This window comes from Erythrolamprus reginae, chromosome 4 (genome assembly GCF_031021105.1).
Source record: "Erythrolamprus reginae isolate rEryReg1 chromosome 4, rEryReg1.hap1, whole genome shotgun sequence".
NCBI classification, from domain to species: domain Eukaryota; kingdom Metazoa; phylum Chordata; class Lepidosauria; order Squamata; family Dipsadidae; genus Erythrolamprus; species Erythrolamprus reginae.
Window position 1 is genome coordinate 13,245,330 of NC_091953.1, and position 21,699 is coordinate 13,267,028.

At 43.3% G+C, this 21,699-nt stretch overlaps 1 protein-coding gene across 1 annotated transcript in view; it reads left to right on the forward strand.

The window, feature by feature from the left end:
* CEP57 (centrosomal protein 57) overlaps positions 1–21,699 on the forward strand; it is a 41,523-nt gene that overhangs the window by 3,477 nt on the left and 16,347 nt on the right. The window contains exons 2-7 of the mRNA XM_070749655.1: positions 3,847–4,003; positions 8,025–8,204; positions 11,973–12,094; positions 14,734–14,850; positions 16,662–16,739; positions 19,825–19,932. Of these exons, the coding sequence (XP_070605756.1) occupies positions 3,847–4,003; positions 8,025–8,204; positions 11,973–12,094; positions 14,734–14,850; positions 16,662–16,739; positions 19,825–19,932 (762 nt within the window). The remainder of the gene's footprint in view (positions 1–3,846; positions 4,004–8,024; positions 8,205–11,972; positions 12,095–14,733; positions 14,851–16,661; positions 16,740–19,824; positions 19,933–21,699) is intronic.

The window sequence follows — 21,699 nt, forward strand, 5'->3', positions numbered from 1 at the left end:
TTCTCACCTTTTTTCTATCATTTCTCTCTCTCTTTCTCTCCCTGTTGCCGGCGTGGTATATGAGAGAGAAAGAGAGAGGCAATCATTTTCTCATTTCTCTTTTTTTCTCACCTTTTTTCTATCATTTCTCTCTCTCTTTCTCTCCCTGTTGCCGGCGTGGTATATGAGAGAGAAAGAGAGAGGCAGAGGTCGGGCGCATTACCGGGAGGTGGAGGCGGCGTGGGGACGCTGGGTGCCGGGGACACCGAGGAGGGGGTGGACGTGGCCTCTCAGCTGCAGAGCCGAACAAGGGCGGAGGCAACGGCGGAGTACGGCGCTGGGGCCATGCGGGGCCGCTCATCCAGGGGGGCGTGGACTGGCAAGTCGCCCTCCTTTCTCTCTCTTTCTCTCTCTTATACCACACCGGTAACAGGGAGAGAAAGAGAGAGAGCGGAGGGCACCTTGCCGGTCCACGCCCCCCTAGATGAGCGGCTCCGCATGGCCCCAGCGCCGCCCAGGCAAAGGGGAAACCCCAAGATCACTTGCCGCTTGCCGTATTGCAGCGAAGGAGGCGAAGCAAGGCTCCAAGCTGCAATACGGCAAGCGGCAAGCGATCTTGGGGTTTCCCCTTTGCCTGGGCGGCAGGAAGACCAAGGGAAGGTTCCTTCAGCCGCCCAACACCTGATCCGCTCCGCAGCGCAGCAGCAGCGAGGAGCCGAAGATGGGGTTTCCCCTTTGCCTGGGCAACGGGGGAAACCCCATCTTCGGCTCCTCTCTGCTTCCGCACTGCGGAGCAGATCAGCTGTTGGGCGGCTGAAGGAACCTTCCCTTGGTCTTCCCCGCCGCCCACACGCAAACTCCACCATCTGCGCATGTGCGGCCATGAAAAAAAATGGCGCGCATGCGCAGATGGTGTTTTTTACTTCCGCACCACTATAACGCGGAAATCGATTAGCACGGGAGGTCTTGGAACGTAACCCCCGCGCTAATCGAGGGATCACTGTAATCTGTTGGGAGAAGAATAGCTTTAAAATGTAAACCTTTGTAATGGTTATAAAATGCAGTGGCTGCCTTATCTCAACATGCAAAGCCAAAAATAAACAAACAGTATTGTGGATTAGAGTACAGTACCGTAATATGTACATATAGCATTATCAATGGCCTTTGTTTAGTTTCAGATCTTGGAAGGAAGTTTCCTATACTGTACACTCTTTTGAGTGTTTGTAATCTCTATGTAAGGAAATACAGTGGTACCTCTACTTAACTTAATTCGTTCTGTGACCAAGTTCTTAAGTAGAAAAGTTTGTAAGTAGAAGCAATTTTTCCCATAGGAATCAATGTAAAAGCAATAATGCATGCAAACCCATTAGGAAAGAAATAAAAGCTCAGAATTTGGGTAGGAGGAGGAAGAGGAAGAGGAAGATGGTCGCTGCTGAAGGAAGAAGGTGAGGAGATGGGAATAAAAAAAATCCAAAATGTTAAGGCTTAAAAAATAAAAAGAGGGATTCTGAGGCAGCAAGGAGGAGCGTGCGCCTCCCATACACCCGGCACGAGGCTGCCTCACATACACTGCGCCAGAGAGAGAAACCCAGGCGGTCGAGAGGGGGAAACCTCCCGCTCCTTTGACTGAAAGGCGGCTGCTGCTGCTGCTACCTGCTTCCTATTCCTCCCCATGCTGAAGGGCTCCCCTCTCCTCTCGCTCGCTCGCTTTGTAGTCCACCCCTTTCCTTCACTGTGGTGACTCTTTGGTTTGTCTTAAGCCGAGTTGATCTGGACGGGGTGAAGTGCCCCCTTTTGCCTTTCCGTGGCCAGACGCTCCGGGAGGCAACCTCGCGCTGGGTGTATGTATGGGAGGCAGTGTGAGAGAGTCACCACAGCGAAGTGGTTTATTCCCTCTCCAAGTGCCCAGAGAAAGGAAAATGCTTCATTCGCTCTGGACTTGCCAAAGCTTCCTTAAGTGCCACCGAAAGGCGCCTCTGGCAGCCCAGAAAAGCCCGAGATGGTCATAATTAAAGGGGGAATGCAAGGAAACTAGCCGGGCCTTCGTGCTGCTCTCAAATTTCCAGGGAAATTTATCCGGGTTCGGGTTCTTAAGTAGAAAATGGTTCTTAAAGAAAGAGACCAAAATAATCTTGAACACCCATTTCTTATCTAGAAAAGTTCTTAATTAGAGGCGTTCTTAAGTAGAGGTACCACTGTACTGGTTTCTCCTCTTCAGCAATATTTTTACAGGAGTTTGTTTGAAATGTTAGGGCATGCAATTTAAAACATGAAAAAAAAATGAAATTTAGACATTGCAGCATTTTTATAATGTTTTAAAGAAGCATCCTGGGAGTTATAGTTATAGAAACATAGAAGACTGACGGCAGAAAAAGACCTCATGGTCCATCTAGTCTGCCCTTATACTATTTCCTGTATTTTATCTTACAATGGATATATGTTTATCCCAGGCATGTTTAAATTCAGTTACTGTGGATTTACCAACCACGTCTGCTGGAAGTTTGTTCCAAGGATCTACTACTCTTTCAGTAAAATAATATTTTCTCATGTTGCTTCTAATCTTTCCCCCAACTAACTTCAGATTGTGTCCCCTTGTTCTTGTGTTCACTTTCCTATTAAAAACACTTCCCTCCTGAACCTTATTTAACCCTTTAACATATTTAAATGTTTCGATCATGTACCCCCTTTCCCTTCTGTCCTCCAGACTATACAGATTGAGTCCATTTTGAGACTGTCAGAAATCACTACCCCTAAATAGAAACATAGAAACATAGAAGTCTGACGGCAGAAAAAGACCTCCTGGTCCATCTAGTCTGCCCTTATACTATTTTCTGTATTTTATCTTAGGATGGATATATGTTTATCCCAGGCATGTTTAAATTCAGTTACTGTGGATTTATCTACGTCTGCTGGAAGTTTGTTCCAAGGATCTACTACTCTTTCAGTAAAATAATATTTTCTCATGTTGCTTCTAATCTTTCCCCCAACTAACTTCAGATTGTGTCCCCTTGTTCTTGTGTTCACTTTCCTATTAAAAACACTTCCCTCCTGAACCTTATTTAACCCTTTAACATATTTAAATGTTTCGATCATGTACCCCCTTTCCCTTCTGTCCTCCAGACTATACAGATTGAGTCCATTTTGAGACTGTCAGAAATCACTACCCCTAAATAGAAACATAGAAACATAGAAGTCTGACGGCAGAAAAAGACCTCCTGGTCCATCTAGTCTGCCCTTATACTATTTTCTGTATTTTATCTTAGGATGGATATATGTTTATCCCAGGCATGTTTAAATTCAGTTACTGTGGATTTATCTACGTCTGCTGGAAGTTTGTTCCAAGGATCTACTACTCTTTCAGTAAAATAATATTTTCTCATGTTGCTTTTGATCTTTCCCCCAACTAACTTCAGATTGTGTCCCCTTGTTCTTGTGTTCACTTTCCTATTAAAAACACTTCCCTCCTGAACCGTACAGCTGGAATAAGTCATTAAGTCTTTCCTGATACGTTTTATGCTTAAGACCTTCCACCATTCTTGTAGCCCGTCTTTGGACCCGTTCAATTTTGTCAATATCTTTTTGTAGGTGAGGTCTCCAGTACTGAACACAGTATTCCAAATGTGGTCTCACCAGCGCTCTATATAAGTTATACGTTATAGTTATAGACTCTGTCTCTGGTCTACTGGAGTGTGACAGTAACTGTTTTAGGGATTGATAATCCTTATCAACTCAACAGTGGTTTCTTTAGTCAAACCCTTACAGCCTTCTAAAGATTCAACTTTTTCTCCTTTCTGTTACAGACGAGTGTGGGACAATATCTACGTATTTTTCAAGGAGTTCAATTCACCGTTTTTAACTTGTTTTCAGGGCATTCTTCATGCAAGTCGCACATCGACATCCTACACGGATGGGCTTTCAGCCGCTTCCTTCAACGAGTACCCCAGGCACAAACCATTCATTAATGCTGACCTATGCCGATCCCCCACCAAGCCGGTAATTGCCTATCCAGAGAGTAACAGCAAAGGTAATATTTCTCCCCAGAGGAAATGGGCTGTCGGGAATAGGTTTTTTAAAAAAAACTTTATATCTAATCCCGGTTCCAAACAATATATCATCTTGAAAATGGTATTATCTATCTAGGCCTTGACGTGCACTTCCCTTCTGAAAAACCGCTGCATGAAATTTGAAGAAAGCTATGTGTTGTTTTGTGACCCAAATGAATAAAAATTGTGGGCGTTTTGGAATTGCATTCATAATTTTCACAGGCACAGAATGGCAGTTTAGTTGTGTTTATCCACCAGATAAACAGATAGGTATTTTATTTTTATTTATTTATGTATTTATTTGTTTGTTTTGTCAAGTACATATTGGAGGTATGTAAAGATACAGTGTTCCCTCGATTTTCGCGGGGGATGCGTTCCGAGACCGCCAGCGAAAGTTGAATTTCTGCGAAGTAGATATGCGGAAGTAAATACACTATTTTTGGCTATGAACATTATCACAAGCCTTCCCTTAACACTTTAAACCCCTGAATTGCAATTTCCCATTCCCTTAGCAACCATTTGGATTATTACTCACCATGTTTATTTATTAAAGTTTATTTTTAAAAATATTTATTAAAGGCAGATGAAAGTTTGGCGATGACATATGACGTCATCAGGTGGGAAAAACCGTGGTATAGGGGGAAAAAATCACAAAGTATTTTTTAATTAATCTTTTTGAAAAACCGTGGTATAGACTTTTCGCGAAGTTCGAACCCGCGAAAATTGAGGGAACACTGTATTCATATACATGATACTATTAAAAAAAATAAAAGAAGAAACATTAGGACAGGGGACGGAAGGCACGTTGGTGCACTTATGCACGCCCCTTACTCTGTGGGTTCCAGACAGATGAGCTGTATTCAAGGATTGGTCTGGTGAAAGTTTTGTAGGCTCTGGTTAGTAGTGTGAGATTGCCGGAGCAGAAGCTATGTAGGATTAAGTTAACAACTCTTGGTGCATTGCTGGTTCCCTTCTCTTGAGTGCTTTCCTGGCCTCAAATTTGCTTTCTTGATATCTCCTCCCCAAGTCCAAGTAACTGCATAATTTCTGAGTCTTTGACTATTGGGCATAATTAGAAGTTACAAACGATTAGCACATTCTCTTCATTCAGCCTCTATCTCAGGAAGTTCTTTGAATGTTAGACCTGATGGCTTAAGCATCTGGCAATAAAAACTGCAGACCTGCTATTACTGGTCACCTCACTCTTAGATTACTGCAATTTATTCTGCATGGGACTCCCCTTGAAGAAAGTTCTGAAGCTTTATGGAGTTTAGGACGCAGCTTCCTGCCTGTGGACTGAGTCGAGGTGGCGCAGTGGTTAGAGTGCAGTACAGCATGCGCAGAAGCAAAAAAACAGCGAAAATGGGCGAACAGTCACACCTGTTCTTGCATGAGATTTCACTTCCTGCGCATGTGAAGGAAGCAAATCTCGTGCCGGGCGCATGCACCTGACCCCTGGCCTGGGTGACTGCTGCCCGCCCACCTACAGCCGTTGCCCCCCAGAGGCATCCCGGTAAACGGTGATAAGTGCGGCCACTCACTGATCACAGTCCAAAGTTTCATTTGTTCCCTAAACCACGCGCAGGTCCTTCTATCTTGTTTTGTGATGCTGAGCAAGTATCTTTCCATGGCTCTTAGCTTTTCTTTGGATTGTGTCCATGTTTCACCCAGCATATGTTAGAGCAGGTAACTCTTAACACTGATCAAAAACTTTTCAGGCTTAAAGGGAGGTCGTTTTTTTAATCTTAGCAATGCTGAAAGAAATACATGTTGCTGTTTTCTCTTCCCTCAACACTCTTGACTGGCATTATATGCCTTCATTTCCCTTTTGTCATGAAGCCTGTAATTTAGCTCTTCTCTTCAACCTGCTTTGATGGTTTACAAGTCGTCATTCATCTGAGTTTCCTGGTCCCCAAGGAAACAGTGCAAATGTTCTACCAGTTATCATTTGCCCTGGAATCTAGTGGGAGGATCGTATTTCTGTCTTCCTCTATTTTCAGTGCCTCCTTTGAGGGCCCCGAGTTCCAGGAAGCTGCATGGATTTTTCATCCTTTTTTCCTATTTGATATCTGATGTGAAGGAGAGCCGCCTTTGAAATTATAGGTTCCTTCCCTGGAGGCACCTGGGAATTTTTGAAGCCACACGTACACCCCAGGACATTAATTATCTTCCCTTTTGGAGTGGCTGTTGATAACCCAATTAAAATAGGATTATGCAAGTAGGGTTCTCTCTCTGTTGGAGGCTGTAGAGGGGGAAATGCTCCTGCTAATTACCGCTGACAATTACTTCCTTGCAGCACTGCCAGCATGAAGAACTGAAGTCATACTTTGTTTACAGCTCTCTCTGTTCCTCTTTTAATTGCAGAGGCTCAGTTGCTCAAACATTAGAGCTGGCTATCTTCGTTCGGCTATAACATTGTTATATTAGAAAGCATGCAACTTTTTTTTTCCAGACCAAGAGATGAACTCCCAAAATAGCAGGAGAAAAGCCGAATTGGAGGAAAGTTTAGTATGCAGAATTATTTATTTATTTTATTTTTGGTTTGTTTGTTTGTTTGTTTGTTTGTTTGTTTGTTTAGTTAGTTAGTTAGTCCAATACACAATGAGGGTTTTAGTGGGTATATATCTATATACACATAGTAAAATATATGATGACGGTTATAATGATGGCGGCCCCGACTCTCTGGAACCAGCTCCCCCCAGAGATTAGAACTGCCCCTACCCTCCTTGCCTTTCGCAAACTCCTTAAAACCCACCTTTGTCGTCAGGCATGGGGGAACTGAGATATCTCCCCCGGGCCTATATAATTTATGTATGGTATGTTTGTAGGTATGTCTGCTTAAAAATTGTGGTTTTTTTAACTATTTTAAATTATTAGATTTGTCAGGAATTGTTTTTATTGTGTTGTGAGCCGCCTCGAGTCTACGGAGAGGGGCAGCATACAAATCTAATAAACAAACAAACAAACAAACAAATAAATAAATAGATAAATAAATAAATAAATAAAGGAGATACTCATAGTAAAATATATCTAAGAAATAATAGAAAAGAAGGTATAGTAATAGAACATATCAGTGAAAGAATAGAAGAAGAGATATAGGAATAGAAGAAAGGTATAGGAGATATAGGAGAGCAATAGGACAGGGGACGGAAGGCACTCTAGTGCACTTGTACTCGCCCCTTACTGACCTCTTAGGAATCTGGATAGGTCAACCGTAGATAATCTAAGGGTAAATTGTTGGGGGTTTGGGGATGACACTATGGAGTCCGGTAATGAGTTCCACGCATCGACAACTCGGTTACTGAAGTCGTATATTTTACAGTCACGTTTGGAGCGGTTAATATTAAGTTTAAATCTGTTGTGTGCTCTTGTGTTGTTGTGGTTGAAGCTGAAGTAGTCGCCGACAGGCAGGACTTTGCAGAGGTCTTCAAACTTGGCAACTTTAAGACTTGTGGACTCTTTGTTTGTTTGTTTGTTTGTTTGTTTCTCTCTCTCTCTCTCTCACTCACTCACTCTTCCTTCCTTTCTTCCCCTTTCCTTTCCTTTCTCCTATTCCATTCCTTTCCTCCTTTCCTCCATTTTAGCTACCCCTCCAGCCATGCTGGCTGGAGAATTCTGGGAGTTGAAGTCCACAAGTCTTAAAGTTGCCAGGTTTGAGGACCCTTGCCTTAAACTGATGAATTACCCTACTATAACCCTCCAGGTTTTTATTAATTGTTCATCCTGTAAAATTTGAAATATTTTAAATCATTTTCTAACAGGCGCTGTGAAATAAGTGAGGCAGAGAAAAATGTGTTTTATCCCAGGCCTTTGTTTTTCACTCAAACCTGGCAACTCTAAGATGTGGGGGTTTTGAATCCCAGAATTACCAATCCTGTATTTTTGATAGCTCGGTAGCTGAACCGTTGTTGACTTTTTGTTTTTGCACTCTTATCATCATTCATCGTCATCTGTATCCTATCCGCTTGCTAACTGATGGATCTAATTTAATTTATCTGCCAGCTATATTCTCCGCTCTGAAGAACCTGCAGGAGAAAATACGTCGGTTGGAGCTAGAGAGGATCCAGGCGGAAGAAAATGTGAAAACCCTGACCAGGGAGACCTCAGATTATAAGAAAGTTCTAAGTGAGCAATTGCTGGAAAAGGAACAGTCGAAGATACAAGTGTTCAAGAAAAACGATGGTATGCAGACATATTTTCTTTGCTTTGTCCACATTAAGAATGTTTACTTGTACAAGAACATACAGTGGTACCTCTTACTTATGAAATTAATTGATTCCGTGACCGGGTTCTTAAGTAGAAAAGTTCGTAAGAAGCAGCAATTTTTCCCATAGGAATCAATGTAAAAGCAAATAATGTGTGCGATTGGGGAAACCACAGGGAGGGTGGAGGCCCTGTTTCCTCCCAGGAGATTCCTAGAGATGCTCCACGGAGGCTTCTCCCTGCCTTTTCCGGCCCTGTTTCCTCCCAGGAGATGCCTAGAGAGTCCCCACGGAGGCTTCTCCCTGCCTTTTCCGGCCCTGTTTCCTCCCAGGAGATTCCTAGAGAGGCCCCACGGAGACTTCTCCCTGCCTTTTCCGGCCCTGTTTCCTCCCAGGAGATTCCTAGAGAGGCCCTACGGAGGCTTCTCCCTGCCTTTTCTGGCCCTGTTTCCTCCCAGGAGATTCCTAGAGAGGCCCCCCGGAGGCTTCTCCCTGCCTTTTCCGGCCCTGTTTCCTCCCAGAAGATTCCTAGAGAGGCCCCACGGAGGCTTCTCCCAGCCTTTTCCGGCCCTGTTTCCTCCTAGAGAGGCCCCACGGAGACTTCTCCCAGCCTTTTCCGGCCCTGTTTCCTCCCAGGAGATTCCTATAGAGGCCCTACGGAAGCTTCTCCCTGCCTTTTACGGCCCTGTTTCCTCCCAGGAGATTCCTAGAGAGGCCCCACGGAGGCTTCTCCCCGCCTTTTCCGGTTACAGTTTCGGAGGCTCGGGTTCGCAAGTGGAAAATGGTTCTTGAGAAGAGGCAAAAAAATCTTGAACACCCAGTTCGTATCTAGAAAAGTTCGTAAGTAGAGGCGTTCATAGGTTGAGGTACCACTGTATTTGATCATTGCATGTAGAAAGACGGATATTAAACGAGGCACAGGCATTTCCAAAAGTCATTTGCTCTGCCAGTTTTGGCTGTAGTCGGCATTCATAACAGCCCTGTTATGCTGCTGTTGCTAGATTGAATCTATATAAGCAGGTACTCTAGTCAAGTAGAATCCCTACATGGGATGGTTCAATATCTTTTTGTCTTTTCCCATGATCTTTGGCGACCTCTGTGAAATGGTCCTTCGACCCTCCCCCCCAAAGGGGGGGATCCCCACATTGAGAACCACTGGGCTAGAGCAAATATATGATCAACAGTTCTGTGATCTCTACCCTTTTGTTTCACACTGAGATACATTTGTGGCTGGTCTAACTAAACAACTTGGGTTGTGTTGTGGTTAGCTCTGGCCCAGCTCCTGCCCCAAGGAGGTGGATGTGGAGGTGGATGTGGGGGAGACATCCACATGCCGCAGGCCTGTTTTGCTACTAGTAGAATCTGTCGACGAAGTCTCCTCTGACCAAGGAAGCGTGAGTGACAGGGAAGAGGGGAGTTTGGCAGACAGCCCAGGAGGAGATCAATCATCTTTATCATCCCTGGATTCTGAACAAGAATTAATGACACATCCATGCATGCGTAGAGTGATGCATAGGAGACAATTACTGAAGGATTATTACAAGAGAAAATGAGGCCACCTGTGGTTGGATGGGACTGCTGTAATTAGTGCTACAGATAAAAGTGCAGCCTGGTGTTTTAGCCTCATGGCAGTTTATCTGATTCATTGTTTTGTCAAGATCGTGATTTTTGCTGTTCAGGATTGTTTGTGTGGACTCTCTGGACTTTAGAATTGGACTCAATTTCCCAGTTATTGGGTGAGCAATTGGACTGCATTTAACCTGTGCCTTCTGTGTACCAGAAAATCCCTTTGACATTTAAAAGGGAGCTGTTTCTGTTTTTCTGTTTATAAAAACTTTTGGGTTTTCCTTTTATTGTGTGGTGTGTGTCTTCCTGGACTAATTACCCTGTAATTACAGGTGGTTGAGACACGCCGGCAGAACAGGTAGTAGATGTAAAATAGCATAGGTCTGCTGGATATCCCTGGATGCATACTTCTTATTTTTGGCACATCATTGGATGCTCGAATTGAGAGTGGTGCGGTGGCCTAGAGGTGGAACTCTCGTCTCTTAATCAGGAGGATGTGAATTCGATCGTAGGTGGAGGCAAATATTTCTCTCTCCGGGCACAATGAGAATATATCTGCTGAAAACACACTCCGCATTGGCGACAGGAAAGGCATCTGGCCATTAAAACTCTCTGCTAGCTCCATTCAGTTGCCCAGACTCCATCCCACAAGAGATTATGGGGTGGTTAAAGGAGGATGATGTTTGGATGTTCGAGTTGGATATTCCTCCGACTCTTTTCAGGTACCTGGTTTCAAAGAGCCAGTTCAGTAGCTAAATACAGCCATTGGAATAGATCCACTCAGTGTTGGTTCTAGAGCGTGAACCTCCTGGTCCCTTTGTTTTGAAAGCAATAACTTTTATTTTATTTTATAAAATATCTTTATTGAATATTTACATTTAAAACGACAGAAACAGAAAGAAAATATACAAACAAAAACATAACATACAAAGGTATACAACTTTATACTATATAAGCTACTTTGTTATCTTAAGCCTCTAACAGTTAACATATATTCCAGCTATTCTGCTGGGCCTTGTTCCTTACATGTTATCTATGTTTTATTCTATTTTGTTTTCTACCTTTATTGCAAACTACACTTTATAAATTACATGGTTTCTATCTCATGGTGTTTCTTTTTCTGGGTTACATTATTACTCATTACTGTGCATTGGTATTTCAGTAGGAATCAATGGGTGAGTTTAGCATTCACTGGCTGGGGAATTCTGGGAGTTGAAGCCCCAATATCTTTTTAAAAAAAAATATATATTTTTATTGATTTTTTAAAAATATATAACAAAACAAAACAAACAACAATTAACATGTAAAGGAGCTACCATTGCTCCGCAAAGTGTAGAAGTCTTTCTAATACAGAAAAAAACCTAATTCTAATTTGATCAATACAGAAAGTTAAAAGTTGTTAATAACACATCTCTTAATATATTACTATAGTATAAAGTCTACTCAACTCAACATTTTCATTGTATTATTGTAGTTAAAATACTCACATCTATTAATAAAATTAAAACATATCTATTTATCACAAGTATATTATATATTCTACATAAAAAAATTATCTTTTCTATAATTCATGTTTTATATCATTTATAATCTTTATTAACATTCCACCAATTATATACTTTCTCCCAAGTTTTATAAAATTCTGTTTCCATTTGGTTATTTAACCTTCTCGTCATCATATCTAATTCTGCACAGAAGTTCAAATATCTTCAAGTTGCCAAGGTTGGGAAACACTGGCTTAGTTGACCATAATTAAAAGGATGTATAAGATTATGCTTTGCTTTTATTCATTTTCTTTTTGATGTGTATACAATGTTAAAGTTTCAAGTACTTTTTTAAAAATTAACCAGTTGTACCACCTGTCCCAAGTGTTGTAAAATTCTGTATTGTCTTTTTCCTGGAGTTCCAATGTTAACTTATTCATCTCTGCTGCCTCGTGTATTTTAATTATTAAGTTTAATGTCGTGGGGTGGGTGGGTGGGTTTTCTCCTTCAAATTTTGAGAGTATATCATTCTAGCTGCCGTTGTTAAATGTAGCATCAAGTATCTGTCTTCTTTAGAAATTTTGTGCCTGATTATCCCTAGTAGAAACATTAACTTTTAAAGAGAAGATTTGCAGCGACCGACCAATGTGATTCATGTTACTTTTCATATCCGTTTTCTTTTGCCGCACTGCCTCCAGAGTTGGCAGCACAACTGACAACAGCCGAGACTCGTTGTGTACTTCTAGAGAAACAGCTGGAATACATGAAAGAAATGATCGCGCAGGCCGAACTTGAAAAGACGACAGTCCTGGAGAAACAGGTAGAAACATAGAAACATAGAAGTCTGACGGCAGAAAAAGACCTCATAGTCCATCTAGTCTGCCCTTATACTATTTTCTGTATTTTATCTTAGGATGGATATGTGTTTATCCCAGGCATGTTTAAATTCAGTTACTGTGGATTTATCTACCACGTCTGCTGGAAGTTTGTTCCAAGGATCTACTACTCTTTCAGTACCTGGCCTTTTTTTAGTTCTAGTGATTGAGTTTGTGTTTGGTCTAGTCGCAGTAGTTCTCAACCTTTCTAATGCCGCGACCCCTTAATACAGTTCCTCTGTTGCGCCAATTCTCCCAACAGAGCCTTAAGCTGATTGGTAGGAAGGTCAGAGGGACACCCCCACTGTAAACGCCTGATTGGTTGGATTGTAAAAATATGTTCCAAGGCGCCAGAATAGAAGCTTTAGTTCCTAACACCATGGGAAATTTATCTTTTCCCATGGTCTTAGGGGACCCCTGTGAAATGGTTGTTTGACCCCCCAAAGGGGTCCTGACCCCCAGGTTGAGAACCACTGGTCTAGTGGTTAAGGGACCAGGCTAGAAACTGGGAGATTGTGAGTTCTAGTCCCGCTAGGCACAAGAGCTGGTTGGGTTAGGTCAGGGGTAGGCAAAGTTGGTTCTTCTATGACTTGTGGACTTCAACTCCCAGAATTCCTGAGCCAATCATGCTAGCTCAGGAATTCTGGGAGTTGAAGTCCATATGTCATAGAAGAGCCAACTTTGTCTACCCCTGGGTTAGGGTGACTTTGGACCAGCTATTGTCAGCCCAACCCATTTCACTGTTGTGGGCTGTTGTGAAGGAAGTATTAGAAAGAGTATTAGCTATGTTTGCCATATTGAGTTATTTCTTTTTTTAAAAGGATTAAGCAAAGAAACAAATGATTAAAATATCAATGTAGTCGCGATCTGTAGATTCCAGAGAAGTTGCCAGTAGCCATAACATCTTTTAAAACTTCCTGGTTTACACAATTTGCTGTAACACTATTTGTCAAGGTCCCCATTTATCTGGTTTTAAAGAGCTGGGGTAGGATGTTCCTGGTTATTAAGCATGATAGCTATAACTGACCTCCAAATTGAGAGAAAATAAACTCACATGCCAGCTATCAGGTTCAGCAACATTCATACAGTTGCTGAGTTCAGTATACCAGCTCTTTTTAAAGAAATAGAACTAACAAATGTGGTTGATTTTTGTTTTGAAATTTCCTTCCTTTTGTGACTTCAAGTGGCATGATGCAACTTATCCCCAGATTTAATACTCGAGATGAGCTATGATCTAGCAGGATGGACCTTGCGACAAAGGGTGGAGGACATCAAGAGGCAGAAGGACTTGGGTAGAGCTCCGCTGTTTCTGGCCCCAGATGCCACTAGATATGTTGTGGCTCCTGTAAGATACCTGGGACAGCTAGAGTCAGCAAGCCATCGAAAGGCATTTGCTCTTGTACGGTGCCGTGCGCTTCCATCCGCCGTTTTGTACGGCAAGTACAAGGGAACTCCAGCCACTGAAAGATTTTGCCCTTGTGGCTCAGGAGAGGTGGAGACTGAGGGACACATGCTCCTGAGATGCTCCTGTTACACTGACATTAGGAGAAAGCATTTTCTACCACTTATTGAGGGATATCCTGGCCGCTCGGACGTTGCCTATCTCCGGTGGTTGCTTGGGGATGAGCAAGCCAGGATTACGGCACAGGTGGCCAGATTCTGCGCGGCAGCAGTGGGGATTCGTTGCAAATGTGTGCCTTCATAGCGAGATACGTACATCTCTTGTATAGTTACGATGGGTCAATCTTGGTTGCTCAGCCAAAAGTCCTGTTTCCTGTTCTTTTTCCTTTTAATTATTATTAATATTATATTGTAAATAAAATTTAGACAGTAATACCTCATGATACGAACTTAATTGGTGCAAGGAGGAGGTTCGTAAGACGAAAGGTTCGTAAGACGAAACATTGTTTCCCATAGGAAACAATGTAAAGTCAATTAATCCGTGCAACCAAAAAACCCACCGCAAAACCCCGGCTTTCGGCGACTGCTGGGAAGCCGCGCGGCTGTTTTAAAAGGTGACAGCCGGCCTGGGGAGCTTCCCAGCACCCCCCCGAACCCGGGGTTCGGGGGGGGTGCTGGGAAGCCCCCCAGGCCGGCTGCGACCTTTTAAAAGAGCCGCGCCGCTTCCCAGCTGTCTCCTGAAGCCGAACGCGGAAGTTCGGCTTTGCCGTTCGGCTTCGGGAGACAGCTGGGAAGCGGCGCGGCTGTTTTAAAAGGTGACAGCCGGGCTGGGGGGCTTCCCAGCAACCTCCTGAACCGAACCCGGGGTTCAGAAAAATTTTGCCTCTTCTTACGAACTTTGTTCGAGTTACGAACCGGCGTTCGGGAGGCTTCTGGGAAGCCCCGCCGCCCGGCTGTCACCTTTTAAAACAGCCGCGTGGCTTCCCAGCAGTCTCCGAACGCCGGTTCATAACTTGAAAAAAGTTCGTAAGAAGAGGCAAAATTTTTCTGAACCCCGGGTTCGTATCACGAGTTGTTCGTAAGACGAGGGGTTCGTATCTTGAGGTACCACTGTATATATAACGGGGCCGTCTCTTCTCTGTGACACGAAGTGTTTAGTTCCCCTTTTCTTCTTCTTCCCTAGGCCACATTGGAGAAAGAGAAGGTTGTTGATCATTCCCATGTGAAGTCCAGATTGGAGAGGTTGGATCTACTTGAGAAAGAATACACGCGGCTTACTTCAATGCAGTCTCACGCAGAGGTGAGACCCGGGATTTATTTATTTATTGGATTTGTATGCCATCCCTCTCCGTGGACTCGGGGCGGCTAACAACAGTGACAAAAACAGAATGTAAAAATCCAATACTGAAATATCTAAAAACCCTTGTTATAAAACCAATCATACATACAAACATACCATGCATAAATTGTAGAAGCCTAGGGGAAAGATCATCTTAGTTCTCCCATGCCTGACGGCAGAGGTGGGTTTTGAAGAGCTTACGAAAGGAGGGTGGGGGCAATTCTGATCTCTGGGGGGAGTTGGTTCCAGAGGGTCGGGGCCGCCACAGAGAAGGCTCTTCCCCTGGGCCCCGCCAACTGACATTGTTTAGTTGACAGGACCCGGAGAAGGCCCACTCTGTGGGACCTAACTGGTCGCTGGGATTTCTGCTCATTGTAGATCGCAAGATCTGTAATAATATAAATCAGCCTTTTATCAAATGTTCAGTTTTGGTAATAGAATTTTGCATATCGGCCTTCTCAACTTGTGACCAGTAATGGGCTGCTGCCCCCACAGGGGGAGGGGGCAATGGCAGTAGTAATTTTATGCACTATTTATTGGATACTTAATATTTTTTATTGTCCTTCTTTCTCTAGTACCTTAGTATGATCCTTAATTACTTTTAAAATAGGAAATAATTTTTAAAATAGGAAGTAATTAAATAATGTTTTTACCCATAAACACATTAATTGTTTTAATCAGTATCTAGAACTGAATTTAGGCAAGTAGCTCAATTTTCTTTAATTGCTATAAAAGAAAATTGATCTACTTGCCTAATCTGTTATCATACTGAACCTTGTGGGTTCAGTACAAAACCTTAAAATGTTACTGTGCTCCTCAACAACTAATGCTGTCTGTCATTTTTCCTTTTTGTGGCTATTCAAATAATGTGGCTTAATCAACTGAAAAAGAGTGCAAGCACCTATTTATAGGGTTTTTAAAATTGTTTTTAATATTGGATTTGTATCTCATGTATTACTTGTTGTGAGCCGCTCTGAGTCTTCGGAGAGGGGCGGCATACAAATCTAATAAATTGAATTGAATTGAAAATAATAATAATAATAATAATAATAATAATAATAATAATAATAATAATAGAAAACTTATCCTGGTCAGTAAGCCGCTCCCACCCAGTCACATGACCTTTAAGCCACTCCCATGTCACATGATTGTCAAGCCATTCCCATCTGGTCACATGGCTGGCAAGCCACTCCTACCCAGTTATATGGCCGGCAAGCCACATCCACAAAATTGTTTTTAATATTGAATTTGTATCTCATGTATTACTTGTTGTGAGCCGCTCCGAGTCTTTGGAGAGGGACGGCATACAAGTCTAATTAATAATAATAATAATAATAATAATAATAATAATAATAATAACAACAACAACAAACAACAAAACAGTAATAACAATAATAATAACAACAATAATAATAATAATATTTGAAAACTTATCTTGGTTGGTAAGCTGCTCCCACCCAGTCACATGACCTTTAAGCCACTCCCAGGTCACATGATTGTCAAGCCACTCCCATCTGCTCACATGGCCGGCAGGCCACATCCACAAAATAAGCCACACCTGGAGTATGGCAGTAAAACTTTTGGCAGCCCACCACTGCTTGTGACGAAGTCATAGTTCCGTTACGCTTGTGAGTCAAGGTTTACCTGTTCTACTTTTCTTAAGAGAAGTCAGTCAGATTATGATTTGCATCGGCCGCACGGCCTCCCATCCAGGGCGGCATAGTAACATTTTGCCTACAATTGTCCTGCTTTAATGTTTTTTTTTAAAACAGAGAAAAATGAAAGAACTGGAAGAGAAGCTCCAGGAAGAAGAACGTGCTCGGAAGCTGGTGCAGGAAAAGGCTGCTGAGGTAAATCCTGTTCACCCGGGCTCTTGTCTGTCAGTGAGATACTCCTTCCTTTGCTGAGGGAGGAATCATGAGGTAGTGGGAAGGTTGTGCATTGTTTCAGGAACGATCACTCAATTATTCACTTTACACAAGATTTAAGTGTTTGAATCAGTGGTGGGAAGCAGCCGGTGCACTCAGGTATGTATGTATGTTTGTATGTTTATTAGATTTGTATGCCGCCCCCTCTCCGTAGACTCGGGGCGGCTCACAACACAATAAAAACAGTTTATAACAAATCTAATAATTTACAATTTAAGATATTTTAAAAAACCCATTATTAAGCAGACAAACATACAAGCATACCATACATAAATTGTATAGGACCAGGGGAGATGACTCAGTTCCCCCATGCCTGACGACAAAGGTGGGTTTTAAGGAGTTTACGAAAGGCAAGGCGGGTGGGGGCAGTTCTAATCTCTGGGGGGAGCTGGTTCCAGAGAGTCGGGGCCGCCACAGAGAAGGCTCTTCCCCTGGGGCCCGCCAACCGACATTGTTTAGTTGACGGGACCCGGAGAAGGCCCACTCTGTGGGACCTAATTGGTCGCTGGGATTCGTGCGGCAGGAGGCGGTCTCGGAGATATTCTGGTCCAATGCCATGAAGGGCTTTAAAGGTCATAACCAACACTTTGAATTGTGACCGGAAATTGATCGGCAACCAATGCAGACAGCGGAGTGTTGGTGTAACATGGGCATATTTGGGAAAGCCCATGACTGCTCTCGCAGCTGCAGTCTGCACGATCTGAAGTTTCTGAACACTTTTCAAAGGTAGCCCCATGTAGAGAGCATTACAGTAGTCGAACCTCGAGGTGATGAGGGCATGAGTGACTGTGAGCAGTGAGTCCCGGTCCAAATAGGGCCGCAACTGGTGCACAAGGCGAACCTGGGCAAACGCCCCCCTCGCCACAGCTGAAAGATGGTTCTCTAATGTGAGCTGTGGATCCGTCCTGGTAGGAAATTCTGGGATTTATGTGCAGCGGCGTGCCCCCGACGCGCCCCCATGCGAGATTTGTCTTCTGCGCATGCGCAGCAATGATTTTGGTGATTTTTGGCAATTTTTTGCTCCTGCACATGCCCGGAAGCAAAAATATCGGTGAAAATTGGCAAAATATCGTTCCCTCTCGCATGCGCAGAAGCCAAATTTCATGCTGACGGGTGCACCGAAGACCTCGAAGGGCGCACTGGTAGAAGTTAAGACGAACTGCTCCTCACTGGTCTGAACTAACAGATGCTTTGTTTGGAAAACAGCAAGCCCAGAGTCCTAGAAACAATTGCAGAGTTAAAAGGCAGAGAGATTTAACAATTTATTTATTTTATTTTATTTATTTATTTATTTATTTATTGGATTTGTATGCCGCCCCTCTCCGGAGACTCAGGGCGGCTAACAACAGTAATAAAACAATGTACAATAATAATCCAATAAATACTAAAAATGATTTAAAAACCCATTAATATAAAAAACCAAACATACATACAGACATACCACACATGAAATTGTAAAGGCCCAGGGGGAAAGAGCATCTCAATTCCCCCATGCCTGGCGGCAGAGGTGGGTTTTAAAAAGCTTACGAAAGGCAAGGAGGGTGGGGGCAATTCTAATCTTTGGGGGGAGTTGGTTCCAGAGTGTCGGGGCCGCCACAGGGGACGCTCTTCCCCTGGGTCCCGCCAAGCGGCATTGTTTAGTTGACGGGACCCGGAGAAGACCCACTCTGTGGGACCTAACCGGTCGCTGGGATTCGTGCAGCAGAAGGCGGTCCCTGAGATAATCTGGTGCGGTGCCATGAAGGGCTTTATAGGTCATAACCAACAGGAAACTGACCGGAAACTGATCAGCAACCAATACAACTCCTTGGGTCGTAAAACAGTTCACTGGTTAGATTCCAGGTGAATTAATTGTTGTGCTTAAGCATAAACTACAAAAAAATTGGGATCCTAACAACATATTAAGCTGGAAAAAGGAGTTCCTACAGATTTTACTCCGCTAATCATTGCCGACTATAGGGGACGATGCTGATCTCCATTCTTTCAAAGCCATTGCGCTGTCCGGTGACATTTCCATGATCATATGGCCAGCATGACCTCATGGAGCACTGTTATTTTCCCACCGAAGTGATACCTAAGTATCTACTCGCATCTGCATGCTTGTGAACTGCTGGTCTGGCAGGAGTGGATGGGAGGAAGGGATCTTGGCCTTCTCCGGGTCCCATCAACTAAACAATGTCGTTTGGCGGGACCCAGGGGAAGAGTCTTCTCTGTGGCGGCCCCGACCCTTTGGAACCAACTCCCCCCAGATATCAGAGTTGCCCCCACCCTCCTAGCCTTTCGTAAGCTGCTTAAAACCCACCTCTGTCGTCAGGCATGGGGGAACTGACATTTTCCCTCCCCCTAGGCTTATAAAATTTATGCATGGTATGCTAGTATGTATGATTGGTTTCTAAATTGGGGTTTTTTAAATTAACTTAAATATTAGATTTGTTTACATTGTATTATTATTGCTGTGAGCCGCCCCGAGTCTGCGGAGAGGGGTGGCATACAAATCTGATAAATCAATCAATCAATCAATCAATCAATCAATCAATCTCGCCCTGTTGCGTGATGCTTGGGTCGTGAACCTGGGCTGCTGACTTTTCAGCCAACAAGCCTAGTGTCTTAACCACTGAGCCACCACGCTGCCCTGTTAATCTGAAAATATAGTATAATGTGTTTTTCCCCCAAAAAATCTAACCAATGCCATTGCTCCCAAATTTCTGCTATCCTTTGGGAAAATCCAGACTAAACATTAATAAACTAGAGAAAAATCCAACTCTCCAATGAACTAAAAAGCAACAGAGAAGGGAAATTGGGGTGTTTTAACCTTCCTCTTTCCTCCCTCTCTCTTCCTCACCTAAGGTCTCAAATGCCTGATTGGGGAAAAAAAACCATTCTGGGGATTCAATTTCTATAGAATTCCACTTTTAGGGATCCAAATTGACCAGCCGGGGAAGGGCTTGTTACCAAGTATCAGGTTCTTTTTACTGTGATAAAATAATTCCCATCTTTACCTTGGCAGCTTCAGACGGGATTGGAGACAAATAGGAGGTTGCTTCAGGCCCAGACTCAGCCAACACCAGTCTCAGTGCCTTCAAAACCCAAAAAGATGAAAAAAAAATCAAAGCAGGTAGGTAGAAGGTGGAGAGATGGTAGGTAAAGGCTACCTGCTTGCGATCTTATAAATAGTTGCTCGGGAATCTTAGGGGAAGTGAGTAGGATTGACTTCTTGGTAACATTCTTATCAGATTCATGAAATGGAACTTTTATTGTCTGGGGATTAATGAATTGTATATAAATGTACTTGCGCTTAGAAACAAAAGGGACAAGTCATTTATTTATTTATTCGACTTCTGTGCCGCCCAATCTCGAAGGATTTATGGCGGCTTACAACAATAATACAAATACAATATAAATAAGTACAAAGCAATAAAAAGAAGTCGAACATTAGGTAAAACTAAAACATTATCTAAAACCCCTATTTAAAATGTTGTTAAAAAAGGCAGTCACATGATTATTTTAGTCCCAAATTGGTATTAAATTCCAAGTTTCCATCCTTGAAAAATTACCCGGCACGCTTCATTTGCTGGGTGGTCTTTGGATCAAGGATTTGGCAAACTGATGGCATATTCCACTGATACGATGCGGAGAAAATAATGAAAATATTGCAGAGCTTTAAAGATCAAGCCCACATATCCAGTGAAATTTCAAAAGGGATGCAACCTGGCTTGTTAATCAAACAGAGCTTCCGTAGTAAGACCTTTGAGCAAGGAAACAAGGAATGATGGGAACAGCAGTTTGGCATCCTCGTTTTGAACTTCTAAAAGAACCTGCCCTGTGTTCTGTCGGGCTCTCTGGTAGACTTCTCCCAAAAATTCACAGGTACAAATTTCAGACACACACACGTTTGAAAATTCAAAACAATGTTCTTTATAATGAAAAGTCGCTTAAACTAAGCCCTCTTTTTGTATAGCAAAGAGCACTTGTCTCCAAACAAACTGGTAATTTGTACAAGTCCCTTATCAGTTCTGTGATACTTAGCTTGCAGCTGTGAGGCAATTCACAGTCCTTCTTCTTTCACAAAGTGAAACACACTTTGCTCTGGTTTAGTTTCAAAGCGGGGGAAAAGCAGCACACAAAAAGTCAAAGTCAGTAAAGCAGTCATAAAACACAACGATCAGATAATCCTCCACAATGGCCAAACCCACAGGCTGCTATATATAGCAGCCTCACTAATTACCACAGCCCCACCCAACCACAGGTGGCCTCATTTTCTTTGATAATAATCTCTCAGTTGTTGCTGCCTATGCATCGCTCTCCGCATGCATGGCTGTATCATTAACTCTTGTTCTGAATCCAAGGAGGAGCTAGATAATTGATCTCCTTCTGAGCTGTCTGCCACACTCTCCTCCTCCCTGTCACTCATGTCTTCTTGGTCAGAGGAGCCTTCATCATCAGATTCCACGGGGGGGCAAAACAGGCCTGCAGCATGTGGATGTCTCCCCCACATCCACAGTCCTTGGGGCAGGAGCTGGGCCAGAGCCAACCACAACACCCTGTATCTGCTGGAAACTGAATTCTGAAACAGATGATTGGTATCATTTAATGTAGCGATGGCGAATCTTTTCAGCACCAAGTGATGAAAAGGTAGTGCTGAAACCTCATGGGCATAATCATTGGGGCTGTGCTGCAGAACAGCCAAACTTCTGAGTTGTAGCTTGATAATCAGCTGGCCAGCACGCATGTGCACGCCGGTTTTTCGGCACTGCCGCATGCACGAAGGGATCACGCTCCAGAAAAGCCGAACTTCCAGGTTCTGGCATGCATGTGCAACCAACAGTCAGCTGTCTGGTGCGCATGGGCATGCCAATTTTTAGCACTGCCATATGCAAAAGAC